At 37.5% G+C, this 20,302-nt stretch overlaps 2 protein-coding genes across 2 annotated transcripts; both read right to left on the bottom strand.

Annotated features, from left to right (window-relative positions):
* Nucleotides 1-1,470: 1,470 nt before the first annotated feature.
* On the bottom strand, nt 1,471-6,871 carry LOC147489110 (F-box protein At4g35930-like; the record flags this gene model as incomplete). The annotated part of the gene is made up of 4 exons (XM_086574570.1): nt 1,471-2,557; nt 6,352-6,534; nt 6,630-6,739; nt 6,830-6,871. Coding segments are annotated over 4 exons (339 nt in total), but the record flags the coding sequence as incomplete, so codon positions are not given.
* Nucleotides 6,872-10,710: 3,839 nt separating this feature from the next.
* Nucleotides 10,711-15,939, bottom strand: NRPC2 (nuclear RNA polymerase C2). Its single transcript, XM_086570119.1, has 3 exons — nt 12,367-15,939; nt 11,056-11,142; nt 10,711-10,965 (listed from the first exon to the last, which is right to left on the bottom strand). The coding sequence occupies exon 1, from the start codon at nt 15,809-15,811 to the stop codon at nt 12,374-12,376; it is 3,438 nt and encodes a 1,145-aa protein (XP_086426245.1). The 5' UTR covers nt 15,812-15,939; the 3' UTR covers nt 10,711-10,965; nt 11,056-11,142; nt 12,367-12,373.
* Between the last annotated feature and the right edge of the window lie 4,363 nt (nt 15,940-20,302).

Genomic DNA, 20,302 nt, shown 5'->3' with positions numbered 1-20,302 from the left:
GTATAGAGAAGGATTTTACACTTGTGAAGACACTGCTATGTTATGAGTCTAAGATTTTGATCAGATCTGTCGTTGTACTCTACCCGAGGAAGTCCTTCAATATCTGCAATATCAACTCTGAACAATGCTAAACCTGCCCAGAGTGAAATCTGCCTAATAAGATAAGAAGAGTTTGCTTCCATAAAGCTGCTTGCGACTGGAGAACTCAAAATCAATTGCTCCTTTGCAGCTTATGAAAGTCGAAACTCAATAGGGTACATATTTGCAGATCGGTGCTAAAACTCCACTAAATGATTTGCTTTAAAAAAGAAGGTTAGGGTCATTTTAAACAATAGGATTCAACCACACGAGAGTGGAGGGGTGCTCAAATGCCCCACTTCAGTAGGGTCATGCCATGGGATTGTGATAGAAACTGACTTCAAAGTAGCGGCATACTTCTACGGTGGTTCTGCGACTAATAGTCTATACAAAACAAATTGGACATCACACACTATATTGCTGGATTTGGAGTGAATTGCTCCTTGTACAAGCCTCTTGCTTCCCTAATTGAAGGCCCCTTTCAGTTTCAACACTCTACAACTTTTGTAAGTTCTTGAGATATAAACCGAGAATAGACCACTTTTTGTCAAGGTTTCCTGATTCTTGAGAATAGTACACTCTGCAATTATAATTTAGATATGCTTAGAGCAAGTCCAATGGGGGCTATATAGGTTGCTAAAGGCAAATATAGCACCCCAACCACAAAAATGTCATTCTAATAGGGCTGCTAAAAAGGTCTTAAATTTGGAAGGAGTCAAAAATCCAGCCAAAGTTAAGACCTTCGCTAGCAGCTGTTATAATAAGTTCGGGAGACGGACTGTATAGTTTTTGCTGTTCGTGTGTAAAATTTTGACGATAGAAACTGTGTCGTCCGTCCAAAAAAATTTCAACTTAAGTTACAAAATAATAGACAGACCACAGAAACTATGCCGTCCGTATCATTTAGTACTTCAAAATAGAAAACGCAATTGGATTGGTTTTTTTATTTTGGGGTGCCAAATTTAGCTGGGCAAGCTAAAAGACCTATGTGGCACCTTTTAGCAGCTCTCTATTGGACTTGCTCTTAGGCCTGCAACTGCACTTTTGCTATTTTTGAGGTATGAGAATAATAGCTTTATTTTTGAGTTCACTCTATTTGGCTAGGTCATTGGCAATTGACTATAAGATTGAATATCCTTATCTTTTTGTATGGTGTGTGCTGTGAAAAGGTGTTTGGAAGCACACTCACGAGTAACTTAATAATACGAAGAAATAAAGCTAGCTTGTATAGTTGCATGCATCTTAAATTTGAAGAACAGGCAAGCCTTCTTATCTCATAGAGTATTTTTTTCCCTCTTTGTCAGAGTACCCAATTTTGCATTTTGCATGCACTTCGTTGGTATCGCTGCTCTAATCTTTGTTATTTCCTTATCTTTGTTATTTCCTTACCTGCAGCCGGATACATACATATGCCCGCAATGTAATGCGCCAAAGAAGCAATTTGCAGGGTACGATGTGAACACTGGAATGGTGATTGGTTGCCTCCAATTGGTGTAATTATTGGACTACTTGCTGAACTTGCTGGTGTTGGAGCTTTGCTTGTGTTTGGCCTTAAACGATATCACTCTTAAATTTTCCCAAATATGGTACAGAGTCAGATCTATTGTTTTGTAGAATATAAAACACTCCTATTCTCACGTATGTAATATGTTATTTTTCAAAGTCATCACAGTTCCTCGTGCATAGATGATGAAAAACCCATCAAGTCATTAAGATTCTGAGTGCACCTGTTGCAGCTTCTTGCTCCTTTGATAAGGACATAAGGTACTGCACTTGATCCTGCGCCAAATTGGTCAAGAGAACGCAAGCATTGTGACTACAGACTTCTATATCAGAATTAGCAAATGGTGGTTCGTTGCTGTTAATTTGAAACATGCTACAACATGAGCCCAATTCTTACTCATCAAATCGCAAGCAACGGGTCTTTTTCATAATTAAATGTGCACACCAAATCCCTGGTTATAAGATAGAATTTGGTTTGTTGCAAATTAGTACATATCTTTGAGTATCTCTTCCCTAATTATATGGAAATAAATGTGTTGAAATGCCTTGATTGGTTTCATCGGATATACTATTTCCGCTTTAGCCTGATGTCCCAAAGTAACTTCTGCATATCCCCAATGAAACATTTATGTAAATTTTTGTGTTTTACACGAAAGATACATATATCTAATGATGAATATCATGTGCTGAAATTTGAAAAGAACAATCTCACGTTCAGCTATCACAATATCAACAAAGAGTTAAGTTACGCTGTGGAAGTAGAAGACATGTCAGAGGAACTATGCTTATGGTCACCAAATATGCGCTGAAGGAAGTCAGTGACCATCAGAGGTAGACCCTTACGAAGTTAAACTACAGACTCCCACCCTAGAAGCTCCTTAGCCATCGTAGTGTCTGGCTTCCTCTTGTGCAGGTCGTCCTCTGTGTTGGGCCAGAACTCAATCCTTGCATTTGGGTCTATTGTCTCCTGCACTACCTGCATACATGTAGCATTTTCATGGCACAAGGATCATCACATTACTGTGTAGTGTACAACTCCAACCATTTTACCTCTTTGATTTTTGCAAAAACAATATAGTTTTGAAACAACTAGACAGAGACAAGGAAAATACATGTGCAAGCTCCATCATGGTGAATTCACCAGGGTTACCGAGATTGAAGGGGCCGACATGCTCCCCTTCCATTAACTGCATCAGACCCTCTACCTATAATCAACACACCAACCAGACACTTTTACTAGTATACTGCATAGCAGTGGGGCGTGAGCGGAGCCCCTCGTATGCTATGGTTATTCAACAAAGTTACTCGTTGAACAATGGTTCAACCATTGGATTGGACGCTATGACAAACTCCCCTCAATATCCAGAAGCAATAACTCTATTGCCTACCCATCAATGGATCAACAGGAGCAGCCCCTGAACACACTATCAGTCTCACCTACTAGATGGTACATTGATTTTAACAGATATGATGAAAAACAAAGAGGCTTCAGATGAAATTGTAACTGGACAGAAAAGACCTCATCAACTTTATCAAGCGATTTACTACAATCTCCATTAATGTGGTCCAATAGAATCTAACAACTTCATTATACAGGACCAATAGAATCTATAAACAATTTCAGCATATCCACACACTAAGTCTGTGCATTACCAAACTACAAAAAAGAGCACGAGTGCATGCATTATTATTCAAAGATTCATATGAATAATGCCCCATAACTGAGCTCGAACACGATTTAAAGTTTCTGGCCTGGGCACACCACTAAACGCATCTACATTCGTTTTCACTAGTAACAATACCAAATATCCACCTTTCCAATAGAGACTAATAGCATCAGCTTGGTGGTGCTATCCATTGAAACAAGATATTAAAACACCATTCTACAATAGGATTATCATAGAAACAATCACCCAATTACAAACAACATAAGTAGATAGTTCCAATCGCCTATCAAATGGAACCCAAGTTCAACACACAAAAGTTCCAAACCAAAACAAAGGAACATAAATTAAGAGCTTGAGAATCTAGGCATGCAGCTCTTGCTTCCATCTACTTAGCCACTTAGGTGGCATGATTTGCATAGTACAGACACAAAGGTAATGCAAAACAAAAAATTGACAAGGTATGTTTTTATTACTTGCCTTAAATCTGTTTTTAAGGCCCACTATTCCTAATTCCTTGGAATCATTCTTTGGCTATCAATGGGATAAATAAAAGGTGGTTTCACTTCAGTTGCATAAGCCCCTATACCTCCGCTCTAATAACACTAATGGCGTATTCTTTATTACCCATTTTGAATTGCTAGTAAATTTCACAAAAATAATAAAGAAATTTTACGATCAATCAAAATTGAAATTGAAAAACGAAATTAAACAATGAATGAACATAGAAATCAAGCTTAATTGATCTTAGCAATGAGAGAGAAAAATACTTGATTGCACTTTCATTTGCTCTTCCTGAGCAAAAAAATTCATAGACTAAGCGGTTTCTTTGTTGAAACCAAGAAATTGGAGCACTAACAGGAAGTTGAATTAGAATTGGAGACGAAGGGTTATAGATGGGATTTCAGGAGATGCAAAATTAGAGACGAAGATGCCTGGAGAGGGAGAGGGAGGAGTTACTGACAAAGAGAAGAAAAGAGTGGAGAAAAATGGGGACAGACGGACATAAACCAACCAAACTACATTTTGGGCCACATACCCCCCCCCGGCCCAGAATGTTTGGTCCGCTCACTTGATTACTACTTGACATAATAACTAAATATGCTGACAGAAGATTGTCTAATACTACAGTAAATTTCTTTGTTTTGATCTTACAATTTGTTGCAGCTAATATATACCTATGTAAGCATTGATTTTTCAATTCCAGCTACTGAATCCAGCTACTACCAATAACATTATGAATAAGTTGAAGACTTCCAAGCCCATGACAAATTGTAATCTTTCATTATAAACTTGTATCTAAGGTGCACAAAAATCCGGATAGATACACCCAAAGAAAGAATTGTTAGTTAATTGTTTCCATTCAAATATAAACTCATAGCATTCCTCATTTTCTTCTTACCAATTTCCTCGTTTCAAAGAATTCGACAAAACAGTAATATCAATCTATCATTTATCATCGTCTTTACCAGTTTCGTAATTGCATTGATATTGAAAAGGGTTTATAATTTTTGTTTACTAGGTCAGAAACATATTGGCAACTCCTTGTTTGCTTCCCATCTCCGCACAAATGTCATCAATGCCCATTCTAGCAATTCTCATCTACCAAACACCACTTTGATTATATTTGATAAACAAAATATCAAGTAGAAAAAGCAGTTATAATCTTCACAGGTTAATCCTCAACCTTAGATAAGAGAAAAAAGTATTTTCTGACGAAAAGTATTTTCTAATCCTCAACTCTATATGGGAAGAAGTTCTTCCAAATCCCCTAGAATAGAAAGTTGGATATTTTAAATAACTAACACAAATGTTTCACCACATCCAAAGGAACTAGGTAAAGTAAAATATTATAGTTAGAAATATTGGAAAGAGTGGAGTATATCAAAGTCAATCGCCCCATTTAGAAAAGACACTTAGACTTTTACCCCCACCAAACAAGAAACAACTTTCTCTATCATCTTGCTCCAGTACCATTGGAATTGTTTTTAGCTCCCAAAGGCAAACCAAATATAAATATGTAAGGGGAAAAAAGTGAACACCACACCCCAAAAAATTAGCAATTTCCCCCTCGTTATAGATCTTAGACTTAGACTAAGTTGATCTTGTAACCGGAAATCACTCATACCAAGCGAAAAATTGCCCTATCTAATAGAATACGTAAAAAACCACCCAGACCAGATCAACTCCCTTCCAGTTTTGGCCAAACTATTCCTCATCACTTAACAACTCCTCTTCATCACAACTGCCTATATGACGACATCCGCATCATCCAAATCGTCGTACAACTCGTTATCCGAGACCAAGTAATTCAAGAAAAAGTCATAATGTTTTCTTTCAAATTTCAAATCGTCAAGAACATCATCAACCTTGTGAATTCCATGTTCCAAAAAAATTATTTCAAAGAGTCAACCTAATGCAAGAGATCTTGACAATAATTGTTTTTAGAAGTAGCTTCCCTAGTTTCCTATTATCCTTTTAGTTTATTTAATGAGCTTAGGAAGTGTTCATTTTGTGTTTAAGTGATTAGCTTCTATTTTGTAGTTTGAGTCCTAGTTTAATTAGAACTATTTATATTTTCGTTTTTAGTATTCCTAAACTATTTATAAAAATCTATAGGTTCTATTGTGAGCCGTATTAGCATTAAGAAGCTAACTTAAAGTTATACCTAGCCTAAGAAACATGTTTTTAGTGTTTTTAGCAAGTTTCTACATAAAGAGCTCCATGTACAAAAATCATTATTATTCATCACTTAATTCAATCAAAACTTTTCATGTTTACTTATGTTTATTCTACTAATTAATTTTCAAATTTCCAATGAACTATTCATATGCTTCCGCTACGTTACAACCTTTGACTGATGTACAATGTACAACAGCTACAATTAGCAAACCATATTGCCAATCATATCTGATCAACACTCAACCCTACTGGAGATCTAAATTTCTAAAACAACTACTACCTTCATGACAGAGTACAAAACTGCATAATCTCTTCTACTTACCCTACTGGAGGGCGGAGAAAAAGTAGAGCTATATACAAATTTTCACACAAGGGGAATAAGAGCTAAGAAAAACTGCAGAGGAATTAGTGAAGATTTGCATACTGATTTCGGTAAGCCGGTAGCCTGGTAGGCATGCTCTTCGATGTCAATACTGATTCCTGAAAGCGCACAGTAGTAATTTGACGTATTTCAGCATCCCCTTTGAAACGAGGAGGCCGAGGACCATGTTTAGGTGCTTTTGGAGTGTGAGGGCTGGAAAACCAGAAACCTCTTTGCTCTTCCTTGCTACAATGAGACAATAAAGAAACACAGTCAACCATATAATATTCGCAAATATATATATTTTTTTAAATGCATGAGGATTGCGTTGTACTACCAACCTTGCAAAAGGCCAGTGCTCTGTCGGAAGGGGTGTCATTGTTCGCAACATCTCTTGACCGGAACGATCTGGAGTTGCATAATTGAAATGGAACTGTCTTGCAATAATAACCTGGAAAAAAAGTACTGCAAATGTCAAAACCTAATTGTTGCAACCAATAATTTAAATCGAATCATACATAGAGGGGAGAGAGACACTCACAGCCTTTCTAATCTTCTGGGAAACATGAAAGATAGGCCGTAGTTATAAATGAACCTCAAAATTATCTCTTCTAAAGCCTGTACCCACCACAACAACAACCAAAAAAATGCTTGTCAGATTCTTAAACACTCATTTTCAATTGTATCAGTTTTGAGGTGAAGGAGGAGGCGATGAAGGTTGATAATGAAGAGTAACTTCCTTTTTCTTCTTTGGAAGCCAGGAGAGATCAGCGAAACAGTAGAGATTTGGTAACTTGGTGTAGCCAGTTAAACAACTGATCTACCGGTTTTACCCTTATTCAGTTTCGATGAAAGATTCGAAATCGACGGTGCAGAACACTGCGCATCGAGTGCATTTATAGTGCTGCGCATTGAAGAAAAAGTATATCCATTTTCCTGGATCAACAACATTTTCCCATGGGAAAATAGGTTATCAACACCATAAAGATCTTAATGAATACTCAATTGGAAGAAGATGGAGATTTCAGAAAGTAGTCCGAAGTAAATACCTGACTAAGGATGCAGTCTGACTAATGATAGAACTTTCAAATTTTCAATCAAATACAGTTTTACACTTTGATTCTCTTTGTGAAAAGAAAACAAAAACCAAAACCAAAAAAATAAAAATAAACCTAAACATAATTGTTCCTTGAACCCTTGATGTCCTTGGGTAACCTTCAGTTTCGGACAACTAATATTTGCATATTTCATTGTATTGACAGTCTCAAACTGTCAAACTTTTGACCTCCCCTTTGCATGCTAAATGAGACGACGCCAAAGGTTAGTAACTCTTGATTACACCATTCATATAGATGATATATAGTGCCGATCAACATCTACATAAGCCAAGAAGCTAAACATCAATAATGCAGTAACTTTTCTGCATCACTATTATTTACAATACCCATCGAGAGCCTAAATTCAATTGGTATTGCAGATAATGCTAAAATTTTAAAATGAATCTATATGATAGGTTGCATAGTTACAGACTATTGAAAACAAAATCTTGAAAGGAAACTTAAAAAAGATGTAGTGTTTACCATGTTCTATGGTTTATGTCCGAACGTCAGATTATCTTCACATGTAGGTGCAAGTTATGAAACACTAAACCCTCCCCACTCATTTGATTAAGTACCTAAAAACATAATAACAAAATCATGGTACTGATTTTAAAGATATTTTTTAAGCCTTTGAGGAGCTCCCTCTACTAACTTTCGGAAAAATTTATGACGTCTCCGCCATATCCTTCTTTGCTTGGAAGCAATTCTTCCTAGACCAAATATGTGGAACCAAACGTTCAGCAACGACTTAGATTAGCAGACCAAATATATGTGCAACAAATTGATTAATCAATACCCACTATCACAACTCGGAATTGATGGAATTTACAGATAATCAATTCTTCCTTTGACACATGATAAGCAACATCCAAATACTTATTTTGACATTCGACCATCAAGAGCGCATCAAACTGGTGGCATATATAGCAGTTCTAGAATATGATCCACCCTATACCAGCATTGCATTTGCCTTCATTTTGTATTTTTTGGGAAATAACTATAACAATCTATATTTCCACACGATAAAAACTTAAAATGAAACAAAAAGAATAGAACTCATGTTTACCTCCAAGCTCCCCAACTAACTACTTTCGCCCCACATAAATTACAAATTACAGCTTCTACCAATGTCGCTCACACTCAGGTGGAGGCGTGGAGCAACAGAGAATATTGGCTCCCCTCCCCCTGCCTAAACTTATACCTTCAATAAAACTAAACGTGTTTTCATTGGTACTGGGATGGGGGTATTCACAGTCACTCGTGTGACACAAATTATGTATTTGCTTGGTATTTTGGCAAAAAATAAAAAATACTACTTTGTGTTGGTGGTTATGGAGAATGGAGAAACCATATACTTAATCTACGTTCCCTTTGACAAACAACATATAAATAAGGTTCAATGGTCCTATTCCCACAATAAACACAAAAAAATGAAACAATTAATGGATTAACGTTAGAACACCATCTAAACTCGAGTGCTAAAACCATATAATGATAGTACCATTCAAGCACCATGATACCAAATTCAAGCTCCAAAGCAAACAATATATTTCATTATACGATAACAACATTAAAAGAAGGAACATAAACCATTTAATAACCAATCATACCCATAAGGTGAGATCTATACTCCTGAAAGTTTAAACGCAAATATTGAATGTCTTGAACAATTAAAATGATTTTTTATCAGATCAAAGAGCATATTTATCCACAAAAGAGAAAGGAACATGCATACCAAGTATTGATTGGACATATTTCCTAGAACAAAGATCCCGAGAATAGATGACTTGAGTAGGCAATGCAAACATCAAACTATAAATGCTGTAGCGGAAAGACAGACAGAAAAACAAACAAAACTCTAATGAAACTATCAATGGAAACATAAGGAAAGAAGATTACATTGGATATGAGAAACACACAATCTAAAATAATAAAGAATGGAAATACTATGGAAGCAACAGAGAATGTTGGCTCCCCTCCCCCTGCCTATACTTACCTTCAATAAAACTAAACTTGTTTTCACTGGTACTAATGGAAGTATCCACAGTCACTCATGAGATGCACCCCTCCCCCTGCCTATACTTACCTTCAATAAAACTAAACTTGTTTTCACTGGTACTAATGGAAGTATCCACAGTCACTCATGAGACGCAAATTATGTATGTGCTTGGTATTTTGGAAAAAAATAAAAAATACTACTTTGTGTTGGTGGTTACGGAGAATGGAGAAACCAAATACTTAATCTATGTCCCCTTTGCCCAACAGCATATAAATAAGGCTCAACAGTCCCATTCCCCGAAAAAACACAAAAAACTGAAACCATTAATGGATTAACGTTAAAACGCCATCTAAACTCGAGCAGTTACACCATGATACCAAATATCATGGTAAGGGCTCCATGTATGGGGGGAAAGAAAAAGGAGAATGAAGTGTGTTTCATTTGTAAGCTCATAAAACGTGTATGCATAGAGCAAAAGGAAGAAAGTTTTTTGTAGGAAACCAATACTAACTGAAATACAACACCCAATATCAAAATAATGGTTGTATGACACATAAGATGCAATCTGATTAGTGGGCGACTTCTGCTCTAATTTACTGTAAATGGAATTCAGACCTTGCTAATGACCATAGAAGACCTTTAAAAAAAAATTACAAATAGACTCACCCAGTTAATTTTGCAGTGATACTCAGCTTCTATACCAGCAAAACCATCCATCTGTGGAAAAGCACACAACTCTGAATTAGGTTGATTAGCTTGGTTTATTAAAATGCACTCTCAAAAAAAAAAACTTAAATAAATAAATGTGATAATGAAAATTAAGATGATAACTAATAGTAGAAAATAATAAAGTGCTCACATCTTCAGCCAAGGGTTTCCAATATATTCTATAATAGAAGGTGCGGCGGACACGCTGAGGGTCAGTCAGAGCATTCTGGATTTGAGATAGTAAAGTGTTATTACCACTGAGTTCGTGACCAAGATTACAACCTTTTTGACAGACATCAATGCTGAAGGGATATACCTTTTTTTTTCCGTTTTTGAAACTGAAGCTCTCAAAAACTGAAGCACTTTTTCTTCTTCTTGCTCTTTTTTTTTAGACTGAAGCTCTCAAGCTTTTAGTGAGTGAACGAAGGCTTGAAAGAATGAGGAGGCACAGCAACGGAACACATTTACTTTCACTGTTAGTTAGGCTTTTGATAGTGCCACATTAACAAAATCCAAGCACACAAGCATTCTGTTGCTTGAAATAGCTGATATACAGGGCAAATACCTGACTAACTAGATTTATGTACTTCATAAGTGTATAAATGGGACTTGGAATGAATGCATAAAACCACTCAATTCGTTACTATAAATGCAATTTAAAATCCATTAGTACTGAAAACAACACTCACCGAGAGAGAGACTCATAAAACCTTAAATTAATAGATAGACTCTAACCACCAAAATTATAATTCTGTCTCTTTCCTACTCATAAGAAAATGAAACCAAATACAACAGAAACAGGAACCAGAGACACATCTTGATCTCAATTTACTTCTTCTTTCCAGCCTTGGCAGCATCCCCAACCTTAGTCTGCAAAACAGGAAAAGATTTCATATAAGAATTATGCCAAAGGTAACAGGGAGTCTTGTACAACCATATATTTGAAATTACAGTAGTTACCTTTTTAACTCCACGGATCTTCTTACCCCTGTTCTTCCTCTCCTTCAATTGCTTTCTTGACTTCTCCACCTTGGTATCTAACCCATTCTGCGAAACAAAAATATACGATGCCCCAAGTCAAATCACTTGAACATAATTCCAAATTTTCTCCCAGTGTTCTAAAAAACGCTAGGCGGTAGTCGGGCGGTGGGAGAGCGCCTAGCGCCTAGGCCTTCTAGGCAGTACCTAGACAGGCTAGGCGCTAGGCGGTTTTTTCCCTTATATATATAGTAATACAAACATATACTACAAGAAATGAAGAAAATTATTTACTATAACTCAAAAAATAAACACAAACAAATATACTTATTACAAAAATGCATAATAGTTGAGGAATATTGACTTCATATAAAAACGTACTCTTTGTTATAGTGGCATATAATTTACATTAGATTTAAGTCTTTTAAACTCATTCAAATCTTAAGCCTACACGGGCATTTATTTTTCGACATTTAATCATTCAAAAAAAAAAAAAAAAAAACTTGACTGGACCGCCTAGAGGCCGCCTAGACCCGCCTAGTCGGTCCACCGATTTTTTAAACGACTAGGGCCTAGGCGAGTCGGTTGGGCACCGCCTAGTGCCTAGGCGGCCGCCTAGACCGATTTTTAGAACAGTGTTTTCCCCATACTATGTGTGAACCTCCCACATCTTATCTAGTTCAACCTCAATCACAAACCAAAAATAAACAGAGACTTCGTATCCTATTTTGATATACCTAACCCAGTGACTGTCATTCCCAGATCAAAACTACAACAAAGGTGATTTATACAATAGAAATGTCTAAAAAGCATATGTACAATGATAACATATATTGGCAAAATTCTACACAAACATTAAGGCTCCCAGCAATTGTTCTTTGAAAAAACAAAATAAAAAAAGTGTGACCAAGAACAATGAACAAGTCGTGTTTGTACATAGACATTAACTGTATCACGTAGCATTGAACGCAATTACAATTGCCAGGATAATCTTAAAAATACACTCAGTTTATATGCAATAGCACAAAGCATGTCAAGGGACAAACATGAAAGAAAGTAAGCAATGAGCCATAAATCAACATACAGTTATGGCATGGAGAAAAAAAACAAACACGACAAAGATAGAAATCATTTTTCAACCAAACTTACTTTGACAGTTTTAAAACCATAGCTTGCCAAGAATGAGCCCATTACAAATGACCAAAATGGTGTCTTAAGAAGCAGTAAAATCAACGGAAAAAACTAAAACCCGAAATTAGAATCACAATTATAACCAAAATGAAGGTTACTAACCGAATGGTCATGCTTCAGTCAGTTTCAAACGTGGGACAACGTTCATCGACTGGAGTTCCTGGAATAAAAGCTTGCAGGCGTATGGAAGTTTCATGGTAGAGATGTTATCCCCATTTTTGCAAGAGGAACAAACGCTTGTCTTGACCTTATGGTTAAAATAGCCCAACATACCACATGCTCGACAAACCTGAACCTCAAATGGGTCACTAGAGATCATTAACCGCTCAAAAATCAACATACTCGCTCCATAAGCAATCAAACAATCACGTTCCATTTCTCCTAGACGCAGTCCTCCATCACGACTTCTCCCTTCTGTAGGTTGTCTAGTTAGCATGACACGGGGCCCTCTAGCTCGAGCATGCATCTTATCAAGAACCATGTGTTTCAGCTTCTGATAATATATTGGTCCCATAAAGATATATGCTTGAAGTGGACACCCAGTTATACCCGAGTAGATGAAATCCTTGCCACTGTAGCTGAACCCATTCTTCACAAGGGTTTCACTGATAGCCTCAACTCTGTCTGCGTGGCCACTTGGCTCCCCAAAAGCACTGCCATAATGGAATCTACCACATGAAACCCCAGCTTTTCCACCAAGAAGCTCTATCATCTTCCCTATTGTCATTCGACTTGGAAATCCATGAGGATTCATAATCAAATCAGGGCATATGCCACGCTCGGAGAATGGGAAGTCCTCCTGCTGAATGATGGTACCACAAACACCTTTCTGCCCATGTCTGCTGCTGAATTTATCACCTACCTCTGGCCTACGGGTATGGCGAATTATAAATCTGAAACATAAGTTATTATCCTTGTCTGAGTTGAGTTGTACTCTATCAACCACAGCTGTTTCCCCGCGAGCACCTTTGTATGTCTGTATAGAAGGCTTGTATGCATTATCTGGTAACCCCTTAGAAGATTCATAAGTGGATTTTGTATTGATAGGCGACTGTTTGTTAATGTAAATGTCATATGGTCTGATTATTTCCCCAGGTGAAGCAAGTCCATCATCATCCAATAACTGCGTCCTTTCCGCATCTCTTCCCACTCTTTGAGGTCGGACTATTCTATCCATTGTATTATTTGGATATTTCTGACAAACTGCAGATAATTTCTTCATTACAATGCAACGACCAAAACCGCGGTCAAGAGAAGCCTTGTTCATGACTATTGCATCCTCAATGTCATAGCCACTGTAACTCATAACAGCAACAGTTGCATTCTGCCCTGCTCCAAGCTTATCATATCCAACCAGCTCAATCGTTTTTGTTGTCAATAGCGGCCTCTGAGGATACACCAGAAGATAAAGTAAAGAGTCCATTCGGTATAACTGGTTGTAAGCAATATTCCCCATAGCTTGTTTCCCCATAGCACACTGATACGTATTTCTGGGTGACTGATTATGATGGGGAAATGGAATAAGTCCAGCACAAACACCTAAGATGGTGAAAGGCTCTATTTCAATATGGGTTGTCTCTGGTTCAGCTTCCCCATCGTACAAAGCAATCAAAGCATTATTCTGCTCATTCACATCAAGATACTCTATCAATCCTTCACGTAAAAAGTCATTGAAGGTGCGGGCCCCATCTCGCAACTCTTTCATATGATGTTCCTTAATCCTGGAAACACCCTTGTCAGCAACAACAAGTGGACGACAAACACGACCTCCATCTGAAGCAATGTACACACACCGCTGCTTCTCATTGACGAACACACTAACAAAATCACCAATTCTGCCTGCTCTTCGCAATTTCCTCAAGGCATTAGCAAAATGCTGTGGCTTCCTGTGCTTGCCAAGAATGAGCCCATTACAAATGACCAAAAATGAGTTTGCGGAATGAAGCTCTTCTCCTGACATTAGTTCCAAGTCTTCCACGCCCAAACTGCGACATAGAGAAACTAATGGACCGTCCTCTTCATCAGTTGTAACATGAGTCATCAGGGCCAAGTTTTTCACCAATCCACAACTTTCACCTTCAGGAGTATCGCAAGGGCAAAGCATTCCCCACTGGCTAGGTTGTAATGCCCTTGGTCCACTTACTTTTCTCGACTTCTCGAATTGTGGTTGGATCTTTGTCATGTGGCCAAGCGATGCAATGAAAGAGAGCCTTGCCAGCACCTGTGTCATTCCCTTCCTGTGCATCTTGAAACGTTTGAGATCCCAGTTACCAGTAGCCATGGCATTTTCTAGGCCTCTAGTAATAATATCTCCCTTTATGTATTGAAGAAAATCAAACTGAGTAGATCGTTTTGCCAGGACTGCGTCTACCCTCTTTTTAATATCACTGTTTGCTGTCTTGAACAAATCCTCAAAAAGCAGCGATATCAACTGACCAGACAGTTCCAACCGCTTGTTCCCAACATAATCCTTATCATCCATCGCATCCTTATTCAAATATGCCTCCATCATGCGCCTCAACATCACAGCAACATACATACATTTTGGGCGGAAATTATGCTGATGAACAGGAACATTGGCAATAAACACGTCCCGGAGAACAATCAAAGCTCTACCTTCCTGTGAAACATTTGAATTATATAAAAACTTACGCACCCTCTTATCAAGAAACTCCAAAGCCTGTTGCTGTGTATGAACATTTTCTTTCACACATTCCTGAATAGACGGCAAAAGTAAAGTAGCGTACCTAGGATCTCTTCCAAGCATCTGTACAACCTCTTGATCACTCTCCATTCCCATAGCTTTCATAACCACCATAATAGGAACCACTTTTTCAAACGCATTCAGTTCCAAATATATCTTCTCTTTATCCATAATCAAATTCGTCTTACTCTTAGTCACCTCAGTACTACTAGTAACCGAGGCCATCAATCTCCCCTTCCTATCAGAATCAATAATAATCCTATTCTTGGAAAGCTGTTCTTGTATCAAAACAACCTTCTCAGTCCCCTTAACAACAAAATAGCCTCCAGGATCAAGCGGGCACTCACGCAACTTAGCAAGTTCGGCTTCATCCTTCCCATACAAAATACACTTATGACTCCTCAACATAATAGGTAACCTCCCAATCTCAACATTCTTCCTTTCAACCTTCCTCTTTAAATTATTAACCCCAGCACCAGTAGTATACTCAATATCAACCAATATGGAAGCGGCATAAGTAATATCGGAAAGACGACACATATGAGGAGTGAGTTGTTTAACTGCATGGTCTAGCTTAATAGAAGGGTCTCCTATTCTCACGTCAGTGTATTTCAAGTATAGTCCAGGATCAACAATGGATGTAATAATATTGTTTGCATGTACTACTTTTTTTATTCCAGTTTCTATAAAGTAATTGAATGAATCTAAATGCTGTTTTACCAGTCCTCGAACTTTTAGAAATTCTGGTAGTAGTTGGAATTTGTCGACTGCTGATTTTATGGGCGCCGCGAGGTGTTGTTTGTTGATTCTTATTATTGGGGGGGTGTCTTCAACGACACCCATTTTCTCGAGTTTTGAGTTTTGAGTTGAAGGAGGTAGAAAAAATGAAAAATACTCTCGTTAAACCCTTTGGACGGGTAGAATATCGAAGCTTATCGCATGTCGGCGATATTTTCAACAGAAATGGGGATGGGTTTTAATAGCATTCGTTTTGTGAAAAACAAAAAAAACAAGGTGAAGTTGTGCAATGCAAAGGTGAATAAAATATCTCGGACGGGATGTTAGATTCCGTCTTGAGGCTTTATGATCAAGACGGAATGTAACATCCCGTCCGGTATTTTGTCTGAAGTTAAAAAAAACCGAAAAGAAATCGAAAAAACACGCGAAACGGAATGAAACATTCCGTCCGAAAAAAAAATCGAAAAAAATACACGAGACGGAATCCAACATCCCGTCCGAAGTTAACAAGTCAACCACTATCTCGGTGAAAGGTTTCACCTTGAAATCAACTAGAGACTAAAGTCACCAGTTTTTCACCTCTTCATTGCACAGCCATTTTCCAACAAAATTGGTGACTATAGTCACAAACCCCCCTTATTCACCTGCATTGCAAATGCTCTTAATTGCACTGGCTACTTGGGATAAAATTTGTTCACAGAAAAAGAGTGGACACCGCGTGCTATTTTTATATAAAGATGACCAAAACCGCGTGGTTCAATCACTTTTAACTTTTCTCTCAATTATAAACCCTCTCCTTAGTAAAAAAAACAAAAACCTACCTAAACTCTTTAAATTTTATATGGATCATTTTCAACCTTTTCGACGGTGATGATGATGTGTATTGGCAGTACACAAACGACATTGGTGATAAAATAGAGGTAGAAGAACTCGAGGAAGTACAAGACGGTGGGGGAGAAGAAGTCGAGGACGTCGCGCCGACTGATAGACATCCGTATGTACTTGAGTATCAAATGAACGACTTCGATTGGCAATTTAATCCCGATGAAACACTTGATATGCAAGTTGTGTCTTCTACACGTGATACAAAACACGTGTCGAGTGCAGTGGCTAATTCTTAGGTAATTAATTAGTTTTGATTAAATATTTTGAATATTATGTATTAATTAGTTGAGTTGGACAAATTAACTATTTATCTTATATGCATTATTTTTGTTTTCATAATATCAGCAAGTTATTGACTACCGAGTTAGATCGGCTTTACTTGGTGTTAGAGAGTGGTGGAAGGTTATTAAGAGTTTGGATGAATTTGTACATATTAGAAATAGTATTCTGTGTACACTTTTGGGTCTTTTGGTTGCTGTAGATTATGAGAAGACTAATTGGGCAGTGGTCATAGCTTTAGTAGAAAGATGATGAAATAAAACTCATATATTTCATTTTCCTTGTACGGAGTTAGGGTTCACACCACTAGACTTCATCATGATTTCTGGGTTGAGCTAGTATCGATATAGGCCAACCGATATATTTTAATACAAATTATGAGAATATTGGTAGTATGCTTATGAGTTTTTCTCACTTGAATGTGGATGCTTATGATTCTTCTGGTATTAACCTATCTCATATTAAAACTGCATATATGGAACCCCTCTTGGATCCTGATACACGAGCGGAGTTAGCTTTGACTGTTCTACCTAGTAGTGAGGGTGATAATGTGTATGTTAAGGCTTTTTTATGTTTTTTATTGGGCATGTTCTGTTTCCAAATGGTCATTCTACGGTACGACTTGGATATTATGCTTATGTTTCTGATTTGCATAATATGAGAGATTATGACATTGGTAGCTCAGTATATACCACATTGATATCGGCGTTAGATAAATCTTCACAGATATTCAGAAGTAGAAGTCGTCAGATTGCAGGATTCACAGGACTTTTAGAGATTTGGTTTTATGAGTACTTCTGTTGTCTTTGTCCTAACATAGACATGATTGCTGATATTCGTCCTAGATTTGCTAATTGGTCAAGGGCTCACTTGACTCGTAACAGGGGGCATATTAGAAATAATGTCTATATGGCTCGTGCTCAGATTGATATTAGATCATTGTCATCTATTGAGTAGAGACATTAGCGTTTGTCTACTACCTTTTACGATCCAGTTGTACAACATGCTTGTGTTTTGTCACGTCACAGAGTTATTTTTGTCGCACGTGACTGTAAGGTTTGGTACTGTGGCGACATATGTTGGAAACAGATGACTAGACGTTATGGAGTTCCATGTGCTCCCATACCAGATGTTAGTGATGCTAAGTCATGGAGTAGAACTCAAGTTCATGAAGTTCATGCCAGTTGTGGTCCTTGGCCAGATGTGTCTTCTTTTGTTGTTGAGTAGACTGCTGATCAGTATTATAGATTGTGGAATTGTGTCTCCATGGGTCCGTTGTTGCCCCCTGTTAGTCGGGCTAGCAATTTCGACTTTAATTTGTGGGCCTAGAAGGGATGAGACATGAGCTACGTATTCCTCATCTGCCACAGCCTGTTTACAACCCACAACCTTTGAATGCATATCATCCAGCTCCTATGTCTGCCAGTAATCCTCAAATGTTTGCCGTGTGTAGACTTGATGGGGAGGCTACTTACATTTCCATTCCTGAGGTGCCTGATGCTCGTTTCTATGAGTTAGAGCTGCAGATTGATCAGTATACCACGATGAGTTTAGTTGTTTTATTTATCTTCTTCATTATATATATAATATGTACTCATACTGTATTTTCTTGGATTTTCAGGCTGAGGTTCGGGAAAGATATGAGAACAAAGTTCGTATGTTTGATGGGATGAGGACTGTCGTATATCATTATAGCTAAGAAAGAGAGGAGACATATTCTCAAATATATCAACAATCCCAATGTGCATATGACGAGACTTGAAAAATGTATGAGGATATTCAGCAGGTAGGGATGTCCAAACGGGTACCCAACCCAGCCCGAACCTGACTTTTCAGGTTTTTAACGAGTATCGGGTTACCCTAACCCGAACAAGTTTTCAGTGGGTCGGGTTTAGAGTCGGGTATTTTGTTAAGAAGTGTGACCAAACCCTACCCTAACCCTATATTTCGGGTACCCATCGGGCTCGGGTTCGGGTTTCGGGTAGGATAAAGCCCGGTATAAATGAAGAAAGAAGACAATAAGAAACTTTATTTGAAATATATATCTACATTTTATTCTTTCTTCGGCTATCCACCAATCTTTCAAACAAAATAAAATTTCTAATAAACTTGGAAGTAATTATCATCTATACTCGGACATAATTATTTGATATGATTTAAAAATAGATGGGCTCGAAATTAACTATAGACACATGATCACGTGCAATTACTGAAAAAATTGGAAATCCCGACATAAATTTTTTCATAATCCAATATATTAAATAACACATCATTGTAAACATAAATGAGATCATAATTCAAATATTTATCTAACTCATTTTTTTATATGAGATTAGTAGTATGCAATTGAAACCGGATTTGGGGTTCGATTTCAGTCTGGGTTCGGTTTCATGTTTTTTAGCCCTTTTAACGGGTTTAGGGCTAAATTATCGGGTTGGTCCGGGTTTAGAGAGTGTGACCAAACCCTACCCTATGTATTTCGGTTTGGGTTTTGTCGGGTTCGGGAAGGGTTCGGTGCGGGTATTTTGTTTGGGTTTTGGGCAGATTTCGGGTTTCGGGCAAGATGGACATCCCTATCAGCAGGTGTACATGCAACAACATCAGGGATATGAGGAACTTCAGGCTGAGGTAGTTAATATTCGTGCAGACAGAGAAGATATTGGTTCTCAAGTTAGGAACTTATAGGAGCAGGTTCGAAACATCCAAATAGAGATAGGAGAGGCATCAAGTGGTAAGGGGCGTAAGAAGAGAGCTAAATAAATTTTATATAATATGATAGGTTTTGGATCATTTTGGATATTGGATCATAATCATAGATTTTGGATCATTTTTATCGTTTTGGATACATAATCATAATCATAGATTTTGAATCATTTTTATCATTTTGGATACATAATCATAATCATTTTTATCATTTTTAGATACAATTGCACAATTCCTAATTTCTTCAATTGCACAATTCTTAATTTCTTCAATTGCACAATTTTTAATTTCTTGTTTTTCATAGTTCCTAATTTTTGGAAAAAATGCACGTGGTGTTGGTACAACCGCGCCAATAGAAGCCCAAGCCCAGGCGGTGTTGACAAAACCGCGCCATAGAAGCCCACTTAGCAGCCCAAGCCCATGCGGTGTTAGAAAAGCCATGCGGTTTTGGAAAAACCGCATGAGAGATTTGATACAGCACCAAAGCTGGAACCAAATTTTGGCCGATTTAGTATTTTTTTGGTGTTTTCATCAACATGTGACTCTCCTGAAGATGAAAAAACTTGATGCTAGGAAAGTATCTCTCCTAAAGATGCTCTAAGTAGCTCTCTTATTCTTAAGAGCATCATTAAGGGTAGCGATGTTATAAAAGAGGGTTCTCTTGTTTGTACTAGATTTTGAACCTGTTAAATGGAGACTTTTTTTCTATAAATTTTATTATTATGTATC

Source organism: Coptis chinensis, chromosome 7 (assembly GCF_015680905.1).
Source record: "Coptis chinensis isolate HL-2020 chromosome 7, ASM1568090v1, whole genome shotgun sequence".
NCBI classification, from domain to species: Eukaryota; Viridiplantae; Streptophyta; class Magnoliopsida; order Ranunculales; family Ranunculaceae; genus Coptis; species Coptis chinensis.
The sequence above is the reverse complement of the archived record's forward strand: the minus strand, read 5'-3'. Positions and strand labels throughout refer to the sequence as shown.

Coding starts and splice junctions, on each gene's coding strand:
- NRPC2 (XM_086570119.1), bottom strand. CDS start 15,811: ATGGGTGTCGTTGAAGACACCCCCCCAATAATAAGAATCAACAAACAA.